This window comes from Eumetopias jubatus, unplaced genomic scaffold, assembly GCF_037043125.1.
Source record: "Eumetopias jubatus isolate StellerSeaLion01/CBP00866 unplaced genomic scaffold, mEumJub1_p1.0 scaffold_14, whole genome shotgun sequence".
Lineage (NCBI taxonomy): Eukaryota > Metazoa > Chordata > Mammalia > Carnivora > Otariidae > Eumetopias > Eumetopias jubatus.
In genome coordinates this window covers 89,636,486-89,656,786 of record NW_028274820.1, presented here as the reverse complement: position 1 = coordinate 89,656,786, position 20,301 = coordinate 89,636,486, and the positions used below count along the sequence as shown (strand labels likewise).

At 43.5% G+C, this 20,301-nt stretch overlaps 1 protein-coding gene across 2 annotated transcripts in view; it reads right to left on the bottom strand.

Annotated features, from left to right (window-relative positions):
• Positions 1-6,507: 6,507 nt before the first annotated feature.
• EXOC4 (exocyst complex component 4) overlaps positions 6,508-20,301 on the bottom strand; it is a 721,833-nt gene continuing 708,039 nt past the window's right edge. The window contains exons 18-19 of one of the 2 annotated variants that reach the window (XM_028106414.2): positions 17,419-17,606; positions 7,891-8,017 (exon numbers count right to left, since the gene is read on the bottom strand). In XM_028106414.2, coding sequence (XP_027962215.1) covers positions 7,974-8,017; positions 17,419-17,606 — 232 coding nt within the window. In that variant the 3' untranslated portion in view covers positions 7,891-7,973. Of the gene's footprint in view, positions 8,018-17,418; positions 17,607-20,301 lie in introns of both variants that reach the window. The other variant, XM_028106413.2, reaches the window with a different exon arrangement.

The following is a 20,301-nucleotide window of genomic DNA, read 5'->3' as shown; positions in this document are numbered from 1 at the left end:
GACACCAGAGAAATACAAGGAACTCTGGGCTGTTGACAAAGACAGTAGAAAAACAGAAAACCGATTTTTCCGCCAGTCTTTTTCATGTTTTTGTGAGTGGGCCTAGGTTATCAGAGGATAAAAACTCAAATCTAGGGATTGGTATTGCATGGCCCTGTGATGGAAAGCTTCTAATCATCTCACTGGGCCAGTGAGATGATTAGACTTCAGAGAAAATTCAGGAGCAGAGATGTGTGGCCCCTTGGTTAGGCATTTTCAAGCTTTAAAACAGTTAATTGTAATGCTCTATTTTTCACTGTATGTAGTAGGTGTCTCTAGAAGCTTTCCTATGACTAATCAAAAATACTGAACTAAGGCCTTTGTAGGTGGCCCACTAATACCAGGAGTATCAGGAGTTCAAAGAAGGAGGCAGAAACATTAAAAGACGTAAATAAAGTGGGAGGCTCCGGTGTCACTCCTTGAGTGAACAACACATCCCTGTTGCTTCTATCTCTAGCACAAATGTGCTGATGGAGCACTTGATACTGGCAAGGCACCATCTCTTCTCTCTTGAGTCTCTAAGTTTGGCCTCTGTTCCCATCACTCCGCTCAACCAGTTCTCTTTGATGCTAATAATTTCATCCTTTTAAAAAGAAGTCCTTTGCTCTTTCTGCTCTCATCAAGGTCAGTCTCTTTGTTGTGCATATTAGTCAGGACAAGCAAGGTTATGCTGCAGGAACAAACAACCCCCGAATTTCAACAGCTTACAACAAAGATTCATTTTGTTCTTATATCACATGTCAACTGCAGTCAGCTGGGGCTCTGCTCTGCACTGTCCTCCTTCTGGGACCCAAGTACAGTGAATGGTCGCTGTCTGGCATGTTGCTGATGTTGTGGCAGAGGGGGGCAGTGAGCTCTGGAGGCTTGCACACAGTAATTAAATGCTTTGAGAAATGTCACACTTCTACCTACAACTCATTAGCCACCTGATCACATCGTTCCACCCAAACACCAAGGAGACAGGAAAGACAATCCTACTATATTTCTGGAAGGTGGAGAGCATGAAAGCAGGTATGTTGCCCTGTTCTTTCCATGGGAATATATCATGTCTTTGAAGGCAGAGCCTTGTCTTCTACCACTGTATTTGGTAGTTTACCTGTAAGGGGCACGTGTGGGCTCCCAAATGCAGGGTCGCTGGGATTGGCAGTCAAGAGATCTAGATGCTGGTCCTGCCTCAGTCACCAAGTGTCCCCACTCTTTTCTCTTGGAGATTTTTTTTTTAAAGATTTTATTTATTTATTTTGACACAGAGAGACATAGTGAGAGAGGGAACACAAGCAGGGGGAGTGGGAGAGGGAGAAGCAAGCTCCCCGCTGAGCAGGGAGCCCGATGCGGGGCTAGATCCCAGGACCCTGGGATCATGACCTGAGCCAAAGGCAGACACTTAATGACTGAGCCACCCAGGCGCCCCTCTCTTGGAGCTTACTTGACCACTCAGAAAAGTGAAATGGTGGGGACAAATGCTCTCCAAAGTTTGATCCACTCGTATGAATCCACAACAGATGCAGTTTTGAGAAATTGATGTCATTGCTCTCCCCCAAATTAGAATAAAAGGGATATCCCCTCCCTCAGCTACCTTATAGGAAGATTATCTGGGGACTCCCCCTGAAGCCCAGGCTCCCTTTAACCCCCAGGTGTTTGGTTAATAAAATTCCTGTCTCAGGGACACCTGGGTGGTTCAGTCGGTTAAGTTTCTGCCTTCTGCTCAGGTCATGATCCCAGAGTCCTGGGATCGAGTCCTGCGTTGGGCTCCCTGCTCAGTAGGGGGGCTGCTTCTCTATTTGCCTGTTGCTCTCCCTGCTTATGCCCTCTCCCTCTCTCTCTGACAAATAAATAAATAAGATCTTTAAGAAAAATAAATAAACTTCCTGTTTCAGGGCAGAAATGGAAGAAGAAAGAGAGGGGACAGGAGAGAGTCATTTGGGAAACTCCCTTAAGCAGGCTACTGTCTCGAAAGGTCCAGGACCTCCCTGTGGTGGAAAAGAAAACACACTTTGGCATTTGGAGCAAAGAGGGGAGAACTGACCCACCTGGAGTGTCGGTCCCCAAAGCTGGGAACAGATAGGCAGCTCCAGCCTGCGCCTAGCTCACAGTGCCCCCAGCAAGGCAGGACCTTGGGTGGGGGTGACTGTAAGGCATGCCTGTGGAGGCTGGACACTGTGGCAGGAGGCCCCCTCCAGATGACGCCTGGAGACACGAGACAGGACTTCCACATCTGGAGCAGCAGAGGACGTCCGGAGCAGGGGTGGTGAAGTGATGAGGACGCAGAGAGGACGATTCTGTCTTCACCGCTGTTTTCCTGCTGTGCTTTAGCAGTGGAATGTTGACACAACCCAAAGGAAGGGAAGCCTCTTCCCTACCTCCCTACCAGGAAACCACAAAAAATTACTGCAGTTGAGGCGTTTGCTGAGAATGGTGAGTGGGAGCTCGGAGCCAGATTGGATTTAGAGGAAAAAAAAAAAGACATTTTTTTCCACTTCACTTTCTTAGATCAATTTATGAATTGCTTTTAGAGATCCCTGATCTGACATTGCTCAGCCTAGGCTGGAAGAGCAACAGCAAACTCAAACCCCGGGCAGAAGGCCATTCGGTCTGTTAAGGCCTGGTCCATGATGGGTCCTGGAGCCTTCAGAGTTTAATGAGATGTGCATGATACATGGGCAGGCAATGAGATGCCAAAACTCACTACCAGCTAAAAGGGAAGCAGACCCTGGAGGGCAGGTGTCCTGTGCTGGAGAGGGGGCTCAAACAATGCAGTGACAGAGTTTGAACTGCTGAGGTCTGGTGGCTTCAGGCTTTAAGTACAACAAGCAGCATCCGGGGCCCCGCCCGGCAGATCCCAGGGCTTTCTGGCAACGAGCCCTATCAAGGTGGTTGCGCTCCTACACCACATCCACAGAGCAGGTTTTCTAGATATTGGGTCAACAGCTCCTGTTGACCCAATAAAAAATATTATTAGATATGATGCAGATGTCATATTTATTATATGGCAGGTGTTGAACACCTCATTTACTCTATACAGCAACTGTGGGATAGGAGCTATTATTATTATTATTATCCCATTTCACAGATGAGGAAACTGACGCTTAGGGCATTTAATAGTTTATACAACAGCAAACCACTTCTATAAGGCTGAGGTGACGTCCTGAGCCAAGGTACAGAGGATTCTTTTTTTTCCCAAGATTTTATTAAATTCAAGTTAACATATTGTGTACTATTAGTTTCAGGGGTAGAGTTTAGTGATTCATCAGTTGCATAGAACACCGAGTGTTCACTACGTCAAGTGCCCTCCTTAATGCCCATCACCCAGTCACCCCATCTCCCCACCCAAGGTACAGAGATTCTAAAACCTGAGCATTTAGTCCCCGCCCCCCAATGCTCCAGCCTTTGGTCCAGCTATGGGTCATCATCAGCCTCCAGCTGGCTGGGCCCAGCCCCTGGGCCAAAGGTTCTTGTGTTCAAGAATTTTGTAGATATATTTATTGGCCATTGGGAGCTGAGGAGCAGCAGAGGGGAGTGGGAAAGGCAGTCTTAAATTCAGTCTGGGAGTGGCTCCCTCTGGGGAGAACGTCACTTGGAGTTCAAATATAGCACGTGAGGGTCTCTCCTTTGCCCCAAGGGATGAGAAGAGAGGGGTGCCAAGCCTGAACTCTGGCGTTCTTAATGTGAGCCTTGGTTTCTTCTGCAAAGTAGGGATGATAAAGGTAACAGTCTCATAGGATTTTTTGAGGATTCATTGGGATAATGTGGTAAAGCATTTAGCACAGCATCTGACACATAGTAAGTGCTCAATAAGCGATATCTACAATAACATAATAGCAATCATAAAAATAGCAAAAACCAGGTGCTGTTTTCCTGATCGCTTGCAGTAAATACACTTGTGAAAGAAAGCTCAGCCTGGCAGGCGAGTAAATTTGGGATGAAGAGATGGCCAGTTTTTCTCCTCTTACGGTATGTATTGCAAAGTCAGCAGGAATCTGAGGCCGCGTTTCTGAAAGGGATGGAATATAATGGGAGCTACACTCACCCGACAGCTCCTAACCTCATCTTTTTTTTTAATTTGTATGGACACACATAAGCTGTATATACATTTAAAAAAAAATACATGCGCAGCTTTTACAGGTCCCTGCATTCCCAGACTCCCAGGGACTCCCGCTCCAGGTGTGTGAATGTCCCAGCAATATCTTTAATTACAGACATGAGTCTTTGGCAGGGATGTCGAAGCAACCCCTCAAACCAGGCACCCCTCCTCAGACTCACACCTCGTCCCATTAGCAGAGTCTTCTCTCGTGTTTGCCTCTGAGTTCCCTTTTAAAGAGATTTCCAGCTCAATTCTAGTGGCTTTTGCCTCTCATTACACTTGTGATAATTAGCTATATCTCATTACAGCCCAGCCCCATTGGAAAAGGATTAGTTGTTTTCAGGTGTAAACCCGTGGTGGGCCTCTCACTACACCTCTTCAAAATTCCAGGCAGGCTGCCCGCCTCAACCAGATTAGGACAACTCCTTCCAGCTGTGTACACTTCATTACACCTTCCATTTCAGGAAAAGGCTCTGCTGTATTTCACATCCGGTCACACGCTTATTAATTATGCACTTCTTATAACAACCAGGCCTAATTAGGACAGAGCCGAGACCTTTGCTGAGCCAAGTCTTTCTTTGTTTTCTTCTTCTGGGTACCTCATTACCTTCCCTCCAAATTAGGCCCAATTTGTTTTACGTCCCTGCCCCATTAAGACAATTGCTCTCAGGTGTGTGGATTTCTGTACAAACTCTGCTTCTTCAAGCACAGTCTGGTTGATGGGGACACTCCTTGTTTTCCTATCGCCTCCCAATCCAAGGACAGCCTCTTGGCTGGGCTTCTCATCACATTTTGCCTCCGGTGGCGTGGAGACCAGCTAGGGCTTGTTGAAGACTGATACCCTCTGTTTTTTACTGTGAAATTTCTGTGCCCTGGCACGGGGAGACAGCCACAGCTGTGCTCCTGTGTGAGAATCTGGAAACCAATGGCCTCAGGCCGTTCACGGAACCCGGGAGGCAGGAATCCATTTGTTCCAACCACACATGGTCAAGGGGGAACTTCCAGGCTCTGGCTAGCCAGGGAGGGCCCAGTGAACAGTGAGATACAGTCCCGGGCTTCCAGAAGGGCAGAGCTCAGAAGCAAGCAGCAGAGAGTCAGGCTGAAGATGGCAGTCCTCAATCCCAGGAGATGTCTTCCTAAATGAAAGGGTGGTTTTGGTGGATTGAGTGGTAAATAAAAACCCTGGGGAGGGCAAAATTGGGATGGAAGTTGGGTAACTCTTTGTCGGACTGGAAGTATAAGCTCCACGTCCTAAGGGACTGCTTCTCTTGCTTGCCACTACATGAATCCCCTATCATTGTAACAGGCAATTACATCTTCTTGACTGAATGAATGCAGTAGCACTAAGACATCCATGGATAGGACTCGACAGGAAGATCATTGGGTTTGGTTGCCAATCCAACTTGGCTGTATTTGACTGTTTCTCCCCAAGCTATGTGAAACATAAATTAAGGATGGTCAGGCTGAGAAAACATTCAGGCAAGAATGAGGTCCTGGAGAGGCGCTGGGCTTCTGTGAATGGAGTCCTTCCATCTGCATCCATTTGACCATCCACTGAATAGGACACTGGCTGTCCTTGACCTGTTAGAAAAAGAGTGATGTGCCATCCTACAAAGAAATCTGTGCCTTGAATGTCTTGGACAGACAGGCACAGATCACTTTTTTGGTGCAGAACTGACATTTTTCAATCCTATCATCATTGTAAGCAAAGCAGGGATTCTATTTTCCTAAACGCTCCCCCGCAGCAGCCCATCTGCCATTTTCCTGCTGGTTCTCAGTGTTCTTGGCATTCTACTCACTCCAAACCCATGTCCCTTTCCACATCCAATAAAACTATCTTAAGCATTCACCAATTCCACCCCTAGCTCTTTTGGTATCCTTGTAACCACCCAGGGTTCTATACCTAGAGTGGAAGGAAGGAGAAAAGGTACCGAAGCGATGCTGGAAAGCTGTGGCCACTAAGAGGAGGCCTCCAAACTGAAGGGGTCGGCTCGAATTTCCCTCATCTCCCTTCTCCCGCCCCCACTTCTTGGGTAGACTACTTTCCAAGATGTTGTTTCCATGGTTTTCTCCTACATGGATTCAACTTCTTTCCAACCAGGCTTCTGAAGCACACAGATTTGCATAGAACACAGAACCCTCTGGAAGACCATCTTTCAGCTGCTTGCTGAATTCCCACTGTCAGTCCTGATTTCTAACTCAGCCCTGGGCGTACATCCGTTAGGGTTTGGTTAGAATCCAGTGCCCATACTCTGTCTTAAAGGTAGATAACGAGTGCCCTCCCTCATTGTCTAGTATCTGCCCCTATGCCTAGCAGCATTTGGCACACATTAGGCCCTCAGGGAATGTTTGCTGAATAAGGAACACAAGAAAAACAACACACAACATTTCAGCTTCTCAAAACATTTTTTAATTTCCTGTTTTTCCCACCAAGACCAAAGCTGTACAAACAGGTATACAATTTTGGATCACCACAATGTGAGGCATAGCCGTGTATGGTTAAAGTCCTTTCTGCTCTCCTTTCCACATGTTTCTAAGGTGTGTCCCAGTCAGTGCCTTGCTTTCTCCTGTGACATATCAACCATGGGTAGCAGGAATGCTTGGAGACTTGGGGGGCGATGGCAGGGTTCAGTGTGCCAGGAGAGGTGAGCACCCAAACCACCTGGGAACACTTTAGAAATGGCCTCCGCTGGTGGGTGCACAGAGGTCGAATGTCATGCTGTCCCATCTTCTGTGCACTCAGCTGAGTGGACCAGGGCATCTTTCTAAGGTGAGAAAGACCTAGGGGCTCACATCGAGGGCAAGAAAGCATCTAAGAATCACATCCAAACAATGTTTAACTGAGAGTAAAAGTTCTCTACCCATTATTTTCTCTTGGAAAGTAGAGGTTAAAAAATCAAGAGGAGGGTGGACTGCCTTTCATTCTTCCATTTTTGTGATTAATTTGAAGGCTCCTGGTTTTGATGCAGCAGAAGTAAAGACGAAAAGGCAATACACTGACTATATTCTGTGTACAAGCAGCTGCACACAAAACTCGCCCAGGGACTGAGATAAAAGGACTTTTCCCCTAGCCCTGAAGAGGTCCTGTTTTGGTTAGGAAAACTTGTTGAAAATTACAGCCAGCTGAGAAGCCACTGATTTGATGTTGGCAATAGAGATAAAAAGCAATGCACATATGCTTATTTCACTAAATTGTAAACTGACAAGAGTCAAGAGAGTAAAAATCTACTCTTTGTGTAAGAGAACCCTATGGAGTGTTTTAGGAAGGGACTAAAGCTGAGGGAGCAGTCTGCTTTCTAAAGATTGTTGGGTAGTTGTAATTTGTGCATTCATTTTTTCAGAGTCCAATTTGATACAACCTTCCTCCCATCCCACCCTAGTCACTCAACCCTTTGGAATGGACTGCATTAGAGTAGACATTAAATCAAAACATTCTGTACTGCAAACTCCCGTTAGAGTTTATAGGAAAAGCCCAAGGTAAAGAGACAAAAAAAAAAATATATATATATATATATATATCCTCTTGTCTTCTCTCCACTAAAGTATCAGCGCAGAGAAAAGCAAGTCGGCTCCGAATATACCAAATAACATACCAGAGAAAGAAGCAAGTGTGACTGAGTAAACAAAAACAGCGCCCCTACCCCCAGCAGTGCGCTCGATTAAACCGTAGTTATTTTCTTATCCTTGGTGGCTTGCTTGATGGCAGCCTGCTCGCAAATGATCTCCTTGAGCCGCTGCAGCCTCATGTTCTGGGTGGTCTGGTCTCCCACCCCCGTCTGACTGCGGTGTAGCAAGGTCAGGGCGTGGATGTACTCTAGCTCCGTGTATTTCACGCCCTGGTCCACCACCAGGTTCAGGAGTTCGTCGGCCGTGTTGTACAACATCTCGTAATATTGCCTGAGGAAGAAAGAGGGGACACTGTTCACCATCTCCACTGTCAGCCATTTACGTGGTCTCAGTGGTGATGAATATGCTGTTTATAGATTACTTATTCCATAAGCATTTGTCGATCACTAGACATTGTTCTAGGTCTTATGAATATAATGGAGAACAGGACAAACACGATCTCTGTCCTCTTGGAGCTCAGTGGAGCTTTCTTCATGAGAATAAGTCTAAATGAAGGTTCCGGGAGAGCTCACATCTTTCAGGGTCTCCGTTCACTCAAGATTTGCCCTAATGTTATATTCACCTAGGGAGATCCAAAGAAAAACAAGTAGGGGCAGAACCAGGAAGGAGAGAAATAATCATCTGGCAGGCACTGCGAAAGCTGTTTTTGTCTTATTCAATCCCTCATTCATTTATTTATTCGCTGGAGGCTCTGTGAAATGTATGGTTTTCTCCTCCACAAGGTGGGATAATAATAGTACCTACCTCTTAGGGTTATTGGAAGAATTCATCCATATAAAGCACTTGGAATGGTGCCCAACAAACATACATGCTCCATAAATACTAGCTATTATTATTTGAAATAGTAATAATTAACAGGAATGTAATGATAGTAATGTAAGTATATAATGATGAGCAAGACATGGCCTCTCTCCTCAAATAGCTCAGAGATAAGTTGAAAAGATAATGAAAAGTAGGGAAATAATGATTGCGTTTCTGTTGACAAAGTTCATTTTCATGTACTGCGTCATTTAACCCTCACTACACCTAGGGAGCTATTAGTCATTTTTTTTCAGATAAGGAAACTGAAACATAGCCAAGTTACAGGACTTGTTTAGCATCCCAAAGAAGTGAGGGGCTGTGGCAGGATACGCACCCAAGTTTCTCACTCTCCTTCTTCATGGATACAGACAAGAATAATGCTCCACGTGACATGAAGGAAGTATAAATGTTATAAATTTATAGCAGAGGAAGGAGAAATCCCACCATGTTGAGGGGAAGGTGAAGATTCAAGGAAGACTTCATATGGGGTACAATATTGCCAGGCAGGGCTCCCAGGAAGGAAATTCTAGATTAAGGGAAAAGAGAAGAGCAGAGGCAAAGGCTCCTCCTGGGAAGAGGAATCTGGTTAGCCTGGGGAGTGTACGTGGACAGCAAAGTTGTGGGAAAAGGCAGATGAAGCCAGAAGGCAGATTGTTTGACATCAGGTTAGTTAAATTAATAAAGAACCTTAGACTTAGTCCTAAGTCAGTAAAGGACCTCCCTCCCTTACCCCCCAAGGTTCTGTTGAGAACAGAAGCACCATCCAAGTTGTGCTTCTGGAAAATTAAGGTGACAGCGGTACACAGAATGGTCTGGGGGGGGGGCGGGGGATTAGCCATAATTCTCGCAAAAAGTTGCGGACTTGAGATCCATTTGGCTGCCAGACCATTTTCCTGGGTGGAGGAGAGAAGAGTAGTACCCATAAGAGAAACAGGCATTACAGTGAGTCTCCAATGCAGAGAGAAGATGGGGGAGATGGGAGTCAGGAAAGGAGAAGGCAGCCATTTACCCTTCTTAAAACTAACATTATGCCACCACTATCCCTCACGGAGTCTGCACTGAGGCTCAGACTTGCACGTTTACTACAAATTACCCAGGAAGTAAAGTTGAGTACAGGCTCTGGGCCAAGCGATGCTATCACAGCTGGTTAGGCAAAGAACAGAGAAGCCTTCCCAGGCACAGTTTACTTCCTTCTCTCTTCCTGACAGGAAAGGCAGCTCTGCCTCAATGGAGGGGCAGACCAAGGCAGAAGGCCCAAGGCAACTCCAGAGATGAAGGGATCTTGCGGACCTACCAGGATCACTGGACTTGGGTCTTGCATTTGTTTCTTGTTCATCAGGAACATCTTGATAAAAAGAACATCCTCTGGGAGAAGTAAGCTATCCTTATAGTAAGGAATATATTCTGGGAGCTCATAATTTCAAGAATATTGTATAAATTGTTGTTACAATGGGAATATGGTCAGTAAGGGCATTAGTGTCTTTTCACATGGCTAGTTCCTTTTCCTGCTCTGCTAAACCTCCTTTTCTAATTAACATACTCTTAAAAAAAAAAAAGAATATGCTTTCACAAATATTTCCTAAATAGTGGCAGGAATAATAAGTGCTCATCTTATACTGGCAAGTTTATGAGTGACTCCAGGCAGCGAAAAGGGTCAACATTCTTGTGTAGAGGGTCCTCTTGGGGCTAGTTTTCTGTAAATGAATGTTCACTTTAACTTCCTGGAACCACATATTTAGAAATCACTGGTCAAAGGTAACCTTGAATGTAGACAGAGGTACTTCTAACAGAAGAGGCAAATTAACTCTAGCCTGCAGACTTCTGGGAGCCCAGTAGCAGATACGGTCAGGAACTTTTCTGAAACTTCATGTTCAGCATAAAACCCATGTGAACTATCCATACTCCACAATACATCTGTTGTAACTTAAAAATACAAATTTTAAGAAAAACCTGATGCTGTAGGAAGATGCATCATATTTATCTGATGGCTTCACGTGTCCCTTGGCACACCTTGGCTCCCTCCCTGATACCAGCCCCTGTTTTGAGAAATGGAGCCCTGCATCATCTAATTTGGTTTCCCTCAGATGCACAGGTGAGGGAGAGAGCTACCCATTTAGGGAACTACCTAAGAACACCTTTTAAAACTTGCTCGAAAAGAATACATGTTCAAATCTAGACTTACCTAATGTAATGACAGAGAACTGGGGGCTCATGATTCTTTCAAAGCTAGAAGGGACATGATGGCTGCAGTTCTTGGCTGGTGGTTCTCCAGCTAGAAAGTGCTTGGGGGGCTTATGAAAAGTGCAGATTCGTCAGGGCCCACCCCAGCTACTGTGATTCCCAAAGGTCCAGAACCAGCTGGGACTCTGACCCAGAGTCTCTCTGGTGTGGGAAGAGTTACAGAACCATTCCCATCTCCTTGAGCCAAGGACCTAAAACCATTAGGGAAGGAGACAGAAGCAGTTTAAGTGGATGGTTATGCTTTTCACTGAGATTAAACCAAAAGAATTGGGTTTCTTTGTATTATGATGTTGATATTTTCATCATTTATCTTAAGAAGTGACATCAAGCCCATCTAACCAGATGAAATTGGATTTCTTTTGAAAAATCTGATGAATTGTTTCCAGGGATACTGGCTGGTTTTCTACAGAGACCACTGTTCCATGCTGGGAGCAAACAACAAAACAAAGATGCCTGGATTTCTAGTCCTGGATCCTCCAGTGTGGTAAGGGATAAAGGGTGAGCCACTTAAGTCCTTAACGTTTCAATATCCTCTGTGCAATGAAGACCTTTATAAATCCCAGAATGACACTCTGAAGTGGACTCGGAGACTAAAAGAGTCCTCAAGAGCCTCAGCGGAACACTGTCCCAGAATTGCAAAGCTGAGTTATTAAACAAAATCGATGGTGTATATATAAACAATAACTGATGGTGTATTTTCTGCAGTTAGGGAAAAAAATTACCCATAACCACGATGATACATTAGGTCATGAAGAAACATAAATATTTAAAGATGGAATGAAATTCATTCATCTTGCAGAATAGTACCCGGTAGCAAAGACAACACTAAATCAGCACAGCAACAGTTGTAATTGGAGGTAGAGAAAGGGTGTTACAAGGTGCCCCAAGGAGAAAATAGGAAACTGCCCCCAAACTGTACAATTAGAATGGGCCTCCATGATAAACACTGACACGCTGAAATGAAATCATGTAACCCAATTGGGATAAATAATTTACCAGCACTCACTGAAGCTCCAGGAAAATGAAAGCTTGATCTTTATCATCAAGCATTACAATAGCAGCCATGGTTTCCAGGCATCACGTTTTGTAGGAGACAGCACTTAGCTGCCCGGATGGGATCAGTGAACACACATTTGATTTAGGCCTTTTCTGGCTCATGACTTATACGGCAAGTCTCTTCAAAGCCCGTAACATTCAGGGGCCAACTGCCAGACGTGGACTAAGGATCCTATTCTGGAGACCAGAGTTCCAGGTCACCCTGATGGGTGCAGGTGGCTTCCTCCCATGGTTTCTCTCTCTGCTGTGTACCTTTGGGCAGCAGTTCCCACAGTGGCCTGAGTGTAGAGGGAGGCGGGTGGAGCAATAGGAGACAGGTGGGGGGGGGTGTGTCTGTGTGTCACCTAGACTGGTCTCCTGCGCCCAGTCCAGAATCTGACAGAGTCCATACTTTGTTCTGGTGCAGACAGATTATGTTCTCATATCTTCTTCACGTTCCCTTTTGCAATGGGCTGTTCTTCCCTGTGTTTTGTTCTTCTTACTTTTTTAACGGTATTGAACTGTAACTCCTTCTCCCCATTGATGGCGTTGGCAACTATCTACACAAGTGAGGACAGGAAGGGCATGTTGGGAAGCTGGGCAGGGCTCCTCTTTAAAAGTTTTCAAATGGAGTTTATTTTATCTTTCTCTGGCTGGGAAATTAATATACATGTCATATAGACTATATGGACTCAACACAAAGATTAAACAGAAAAAAAAAAGATTACTCCTACAAGTCCTTTATAAAGACATACCACATTTTTGCATTTCTTTCCAGTGTTTGTTTTCCATATGTGATGTTCTACCAATTTCTCTATTACAGTTGAAATATTTGGGTTGACAGACTATTGGACACTTTGTTTCCAATTTTATTTTTTTTTTAAAGATTTCATTTATTTATTTTGAGAGAGAGAGACAGCATGAGTGAGGGGGACGGGCAGAGGAAGAGGGAGAGGGGGAGGGAGAAGCAGGCTCCCCGCTGAGCAGGGTGCCTGTACAGACATGAGGCTCAATCCCAGGACCCTGGGATCATGACCTGAGCCGAAGGCAGATGCTTAACCGACTGAGCCACCCAGGAGCCCCTTTGCCTCCAAGTTTAAACACTTTCTTTCCTGAGGAGAGATTCCAAAGCAGATTTAGTCAAAGATAAGGATAGTATTTAGGACTTGGGCAATGCTGCCAAACTGCTTCCTAAAAAAGTTGCATCAATTTTTCTTCCTACCAACAACATAGGACTGCACCTACCTCCTCATATTCTCTTAACATACGTGAAGTTAAACCATTTTTCACCTACTTACTGGTTTTTAATGTACATAGGTCTGTGTGTACGTATAAGCAAATTGTTGATACCTTTGTATATTTTGAGTATAAGTGCTCTTCTTATTTAAGAGCTCTTCAGAAATTTCCATAAACAAGAAGCAAGGACCATTCTAGTCTCTCATCCCTGGTTCTACCTCCCACTCTGCCATACTCATCATAAAAGTTATCACTGCATCTCTGAAAGCTACTGCACACAGTTTCAGCTCTCTTCTTTGTAAATTGAGGAAAGCAAGCCCTGATAAAACCAGCTATTCCCACACAGCAACTGTCAATTTTGGACCTGCAGGCAGTCTCGAGAGTCTGGGGGTGGGGATGGAAAGAAGGTGCTAACTGGGGGCTGTCCACAGTCCGTGGGGAAAGCTTTGCCATCTGCCTCCCTTTACAGGGTGGGGTCCAGAGTCCTAAATCCCTGAAGGAAAACTGTATTTTCCATGGCTACCTAGTTATGTCTCATGCCGGGTGTGAGAACCTGTCTTGATTGAGGTACTATTAATAATAATGTCTAAATTTTAGGTGCACTGCCATATTCAACCCTTTGACGTAGCTGCTGCAATCATCCACGCTGCACAGATGAGCAAACTGAGCTATCTGTCTAAGGCCTCAAAATCAAGGACTTTGAACCTGTACTCCCTCCAAAGCCACTATAATATGGACATGATGGAAGCTGTAAAAAGCAAAAGTACTAACTGCAAAGAAAAGTTGTAGAGCAAATTTTAGTCCTGATTCAGGCAATAGGGACAAAATAAAATCCACATACGAACTCAACTCTCTGCCTTCCACTGTAATGGAACAAGCCAGTATTTCGGCAATTCAAAATTCATTTACACACTTTGTAGTTATATTTGAACAGCACTGGATTTGATCTGGGAATTCAGCACTCTAAAACAAATAATGAAGTCATGCTGTCGAGTCAGCATTCAAAAGTTACAGAAATGAAAAAAAAAAGTTACAGAAATGAGTTTTGGCTTTTTCATTTTGTCACCTATTTCTTGCTTTTTGCCCCTTTCCAAGCGGGTAATGGGCAAAGTGACCTTTATTTCCAAAAGCTGGCTGCCCTTCTGACTGATTACTTCCTTGAGGAAGAGGGATAATTAAGCAATGTCATTGTAAAGGCTTTCTCATCTAGTCCTTCCTGAGGTAATGAAAGTAATAATGTCAACAAGAGAATTGGGCTCTGGAGTAGACTTCTCAAATTTAAATTCTGAAGGAGGAAAATTTTACCTGAATATAACTTAGTATTGACAGTAGCCCCCCACATTCTTTTTAGCCGACAGCTGCAGCATTTTGAGAACGTTAATCAAAAACCCAGTAGTAGATGGGTCACTAAATTGTTGGATAAAACATTCAACTCTTGTTTTTCTCTGTTCACTCAATGGCGTCCATGGTAATAAGCAGGGAAATGGAGAAAGAGAAAAGAAAGGAACTGAATAATCCGTAAACTAGATAATCATCCCATAAATAATTAAGAGGTAGTTATAGCAGAAAGACTTAAAGAGAAGTAAATCCTCAAGAGATCAACTGAACTCAGATTCTGGTTAAATCTTTCACTCCCCGCTAACTAGTTGTGTGACCCTGGGCAAAGGCTGTCGGCTCTTTGGACTTCTGCTTCCCATATGGAAAACAAAGAGGTCAGACCAGATGCTATTTAAGCATTTTTGGATTTTAAAACTTTTATAGTGTCCTCCACTTGCTCCTTTAAAAACCACAGGCTTCCATCAGAATTAGCTGATGCTGATTTTCCCTGAACCGTAGTAGGTGAGACGCTGCACTGATTGATTTGGAAACATTCTGAACAAGTGTAAACTTAGCTTAGATGTGTACTTTCCAGACCAATAATAAAATGGATGGCAATCCTGTGTGTCAGAAGAATAAATTAGTTTATTAAGAAATATAATATAATTGCTCTCATTTGTCTTCCCCTTCAAAGAGCTTAGAGTTTAATACAGACATGATTGAAAATTCTAATTTGAAATCGGGGAAATTATTTCCATTTTGGGAATGAGAAAACTAAGGCAGAGAAAAGCGAAATAATTTTCAGAGAGGTAGGGGCAGAATTAGATTTATGTTCTATAGGGATGGTTTTTAACATTCCTGACAACAGACTGGGTGCAGATTCTTGTTCGGATCAGGGGATTCCAGAAGAGAAGTGTGGTCGTTAGAAAAGACAGCATAGAAATTCCCTCAGCTGGTGGCAGTAGAAAATCATTCAAGAGGAAGTCAGAGCCTGAGAATCTGCTGTGCTAAGGCTTGTGCAGGCTTGAAGGGGCATCTACCTACATCTTCTTCATAGAAAGGGGCACACACACACTGCCTTCACGGACAGCACTATGCTTAAACCGCAGTTACCTGCTGGCCAAGTTCTGATAACCAGCACGCTTCAGTAGTAATGGCAGGTGTCTCTCCTGAGGAGATGTTAAAAGGTAAAGTTGGCTGTGTTCATCCTTCTTGGGAACGTACCCTGATATTTTTGATAGCAGCCTCCAGAGCCTTGCTTTATTTCTCTTCGGAAAACACAACCACTCAAAACAAAGGAATTCCTTGGAGATCCACCACTTTTGAGATGATGACCCTCTCCCAAGCTCACTGATAATCCCTGAAATGGGAAGAAAATTTCTTCTGGTTCCCTCAGCTAGAAATTTTGCTCCCCACCTTCGCAACACCTTCTAAATTTATAATATCTGTGGCTGAAATTTCCTCCTCAACAACTTAAGGATTCATATGTCACTCTCTGCTCCATCAGATAATTTTTTAAATTAAGTTTTCTACAGCAGAGCTAAAGGAAGATCTGCATTTTAAATTCAGTGCAATTAAAACTGTGTCTCTTTGGTCTGGTACTGCCTTCGGTCAAACCCCATTTGTATGAATAATTACTCAGTCCATTAAGAAGTCTGCTCAACTCCTCTCCCATTTTGAAGGTTTTAATAAATATTGATCAGGCACATTTCTGTTTGCCTTGCCAAAGCAATTCTGATGGATTCATCTTCTGATGTTATCAAATAATGAAATATGAAAGAGTGAATAGAATTTCCCTCTTGTTCTGTGATTTTTATTTAGGTCCTTCATTTTACTTTCATAATTGTGTTTGTCTCATACTCCTGTAAACGTTCTTTTGATTATCAAAAGGTGAATCCAGGTTAAGGAGAGTTATGCTGTGCTGAATATCACTTTAGAGAGTTTTTTCAATTTAAAAAAATAATTTATCGAAGATCATAGGTTGATAAAAGGAGATAGTATTATGTACTTTGGTGGTCTCAAAGCTACATATTGTTTACCAATTAGCACAAGGCCCTTATACTGTATATTATCTATATTTCCCAGATTAGCCATCTGGGAAACGGTTGCTGACATATGCAGAACAAAAATAATTCAGAGGCCCTATGGCTTTTTCAGTTTTAAGCATTTATCAACTTTTCAATAAATAATGCAAAGGATTTCTTCAAAGGAAAATCTAGTATTATTATCACTAGTACTTAGGAAGCTCTAATAACATCTTAAAAGTTAATACAGTAATGCGCCCTTATCCACAGTCTTGTTATCTGTGGTTTCAGTTATCCGTGGTCAACCATGGTCCACAGCCATGGTCCATATGACTCTCCTCTTGACGCATCACTAATAGCAGCCTCATGCTACATCACATGCCTACGTCATTCACCTCACTTCATCTCATCACACAGGCATTTCATCATCTCCCACCATCACAAGAAGGATGAATACAAGATATTCTGAGAGAGACCACATAACTTTTCTTATAGTGGATTGTTATAATTGTTCTACTTATTATTAGTTACTGTTATTGATCTCTTACTGTGCCTAATTTGCAAATTAAACTTTGCCAAAGGTATTATGTATAGGAAAAAGATAGTATACATAGGGTTGAGCACTATCCGTGGTTTTAGGCATCTGTGGCGGGGTCATGGAAGTCATTCCTTGCACATAAGGGGGGGGACTACCATTTAACAGAGAAAATTACAGAGGTATAGTCCTTGGCTTCAAGAAGCTTCTTTTATCTACACTTTAAAAAATACAACCCAGACCCAGATCAAAGGTATCTAGGACACTAGGTAAATACTTTACAGCAAAATAAATCTGGGCTTGCCAGCCAGCCTGCCCATTCTGCTCCTCTCTCTTGGTATGTGGTAAAGAAGAAAAGACTTGGCTCTTTTTCGTGGCGCCTCGGAGGCGGTAGGCTGCTTCAGGATGAAGCTGAACATCTCTTTCCCAGCTACTGGCTGCCAGAAACTCATTGAAGTGGACGATGAACGCAAATTTCGTACCTTTTATGAGAAGCGTATGGCCACAGAAGTTGCTGCTGATGCTCTGGGTGAAGAATGGAAGGGTTATGTGGTCCGAATCGGTGGTGGCAATGACAAACAAGGCTTCCCCATGAAGCAGGGTGTCTTGACCCATGGTCATGTCCGCCTGCTGCTGAGTAAGGGGCATTCCTGCTACAGACCAAGGCGGACTGGAGAGAGAAAGCGCAAATCTGTTCGGGGTTGCATTGTGGATGCCAATCTCAGTGTTCTCAACTTGGTCATTGAAAAACAAGGGGAGAAGGATATTCCTGGACTCACTGATACTACTGTGCCTCGTCGCCTGGGGCCCAAAAGAGCCAGCAGAATCTGCAAACTTTTCAATCTCTCTAAAGATGATGTCCACCAGTATGTTGTGAGAAAGCCCCTAAACAAAGAAGGGAAGAAACCTAGAACCAAAGCGCCTAAGATTCAGCGTCTTGTTACTCCACGAGTCCTCCAACACAGACAGCGGCGTATTGCTTTGAAGAAGCAGCGCACTAAGAAAAATAAGGAAGAGGCTGCAGAATATGCTAAACTTTTGGCCAAGAGAATGAAGGAGGCCAAAGAAAAACGCCAGGAACAGATTGCCAAGAGACGGAGGCTGTCCTCTCTGAGAGCTTCTACCTCTAAGTCTGAATCCAGTCAAAAATGAGATTTTCTATGAGTGACAAATAAATACGATCAGACATCAAAAAAAAAAAAAAAAAAAGCAGAAGAAAAGAGTTGGAGGGCGCTAGACAAGGAACAGAAGCCAAGGATAGGATTCTGCTCCAGTGACTACCAGTTAGTGATGGGATGGAGATGTGAAGGGGTAACTGGTGTTGGGTTTCCGTATTTATAATATGGAGATCCTTCTCTACCTGTAAGTGTTTGGGGAGAAAGGTCAGTGAGGATAGGCATGGACTACATGGCTTCGATGGAAGAACTTGCCATTAGAATATTCCAGTAGCTGCCAGTTAGTTCTGTTCTTTAGCCACTGACTCTGCCCCTAGCCAGCTACCTCACAAGTGTGTTTAGACAAGGTCTGGGTAGAGCTGAATGGATAGTTCACTGCAAGCCATCATCACTGCTGGGGAGCCTAGATGCAAGAACTGCTATTCAGCTATCAGTTGGCTAAGTTACTTAAACCCTTACTAATGATTTTTGGTCTTAGTTAGGGACCCCAGCACACTTCTCGATACTGTTATAGGGGATTTCTCTACTTTGCTGAGACCCAAAAAAAAAAGTATCTTTTAGGACTGAAGGGCCAGAAAGAAAAATGGGTTTGTCAGAGGAACAAAAAAAACCCCAGCAGATTGGAAAAGCGTGAGCATATGCAAATCAGCAGGTCCCAATGGCAAATACTCCAGGGTGTTATTTATTTACTAAATCCTCAGGTTATTTACAGAAGCGAGAAAACCTAAATAAACCAAAGCTACAAAATGGGCCACCTGAGATTCAAGGACATGTGACTCAGAATTGATGTCAATTAGAAAAATGATAGACTAAATCACAAAGAGCTAATGGAAATATGTACATATCCAGCAGGGTTTAATTACAAACCCAAATACTCTGACAAATGTGATGGATAGCTTTGGGTAGCAATGTGAATTTGGTGGATGAAAAGACCACTGTGGCTGATATATATTTGGATGTCAGTGAACCATTTTATACAGTGCCTCTAAAAAAAATATAACTAGCAAAATGAATTTATTTTGAATGGCTACCCCTGATAGGACACAGCCTGAAGAACAAACAAAGGGTAATGATAAAGGCAAATCAACAAATTCAGAGAGAAAGCATCTAGTGAACCCTGAGGGCACTGGCTTATAACTGATCTCACTTAATACCTTAATTAATGTGCGAGCACATACAGGTGCCGCAAAGGGCAAATGTTACTAAATGGGGAAGGGCTGTGAACAGCAACAAAGAAAGAGAAAGAATGTAAAGGACTCCAGAGAATTCAGAGTTAGGGGCAGAAAACAATGAAATGAGATACATGTTGGAAAAACCCAAGAGAATTTCTCTAGAAGAAATTCTGCCCCTCTATATTTTACAGTGGGGAGAAACCTTAGAACAGCACTGGTGAAAATGGTTCGTGAGGGTGTGTGTGTGTGGGGGGGCAGTGTAAGCACATGGAACCAGAGAATTTTCTTACTACCTGTAAAAAAAAAAAAAAAAAAGTACCAGTTATAGGTCAAGGAGGTGATGATAACCCCCCTTTGTTGTGCTTCATAGTTCTGTATTGCTTTATACCCTAAGCCAATTGAAAGAAAATCAGAAAAGAGCATCAAATGGGATTAAAGGGAGAGAAGATTGGAGGAAATTAGAGGATTAAAAGAAATTCCGTCCAATGTTTGTTCCAATGTCAGCTTATGAATGAGCGAGGTTTTCCCTGACCACCTTCTCGAAAATGATCCCTGCCCCACTTACCAAGCTTTGTCCTCTTACTGAGCTTCACTTCTGGTTAGCATTGATCATCTAAACATAAATATGTATTAAAAATGTCTTCTGGGGACAGTTATATTTTTATGTTATACGTATTTTAAAAAATGTATGTACATATAGAGACACAGCGTCTTAGAGTGGTTAAGATCATGGACCCAGGAGCCAGTGACCTAGGTTTGAATCCTAGTTCCATCTCTCACTATTTCTATGCTCTTGGGCAATTTACTAATGTCTCTGTGACTTCTTTTATTCATCTGAGCAAGGAAATAGTAATACAGGGTTGTTAAAAGGGTCAAATGATGAAGAAGAGTGGCTGGGACAGAGTTAAGTGTTGTGTAAGTATTTACTACACGAATGTCTGCCGCCCACTCCCAGAACACAGGGGCTGTGATAGGGTTGGATTCTGTCTCACTCCTTTTATTACCCCCTGGACCGAGA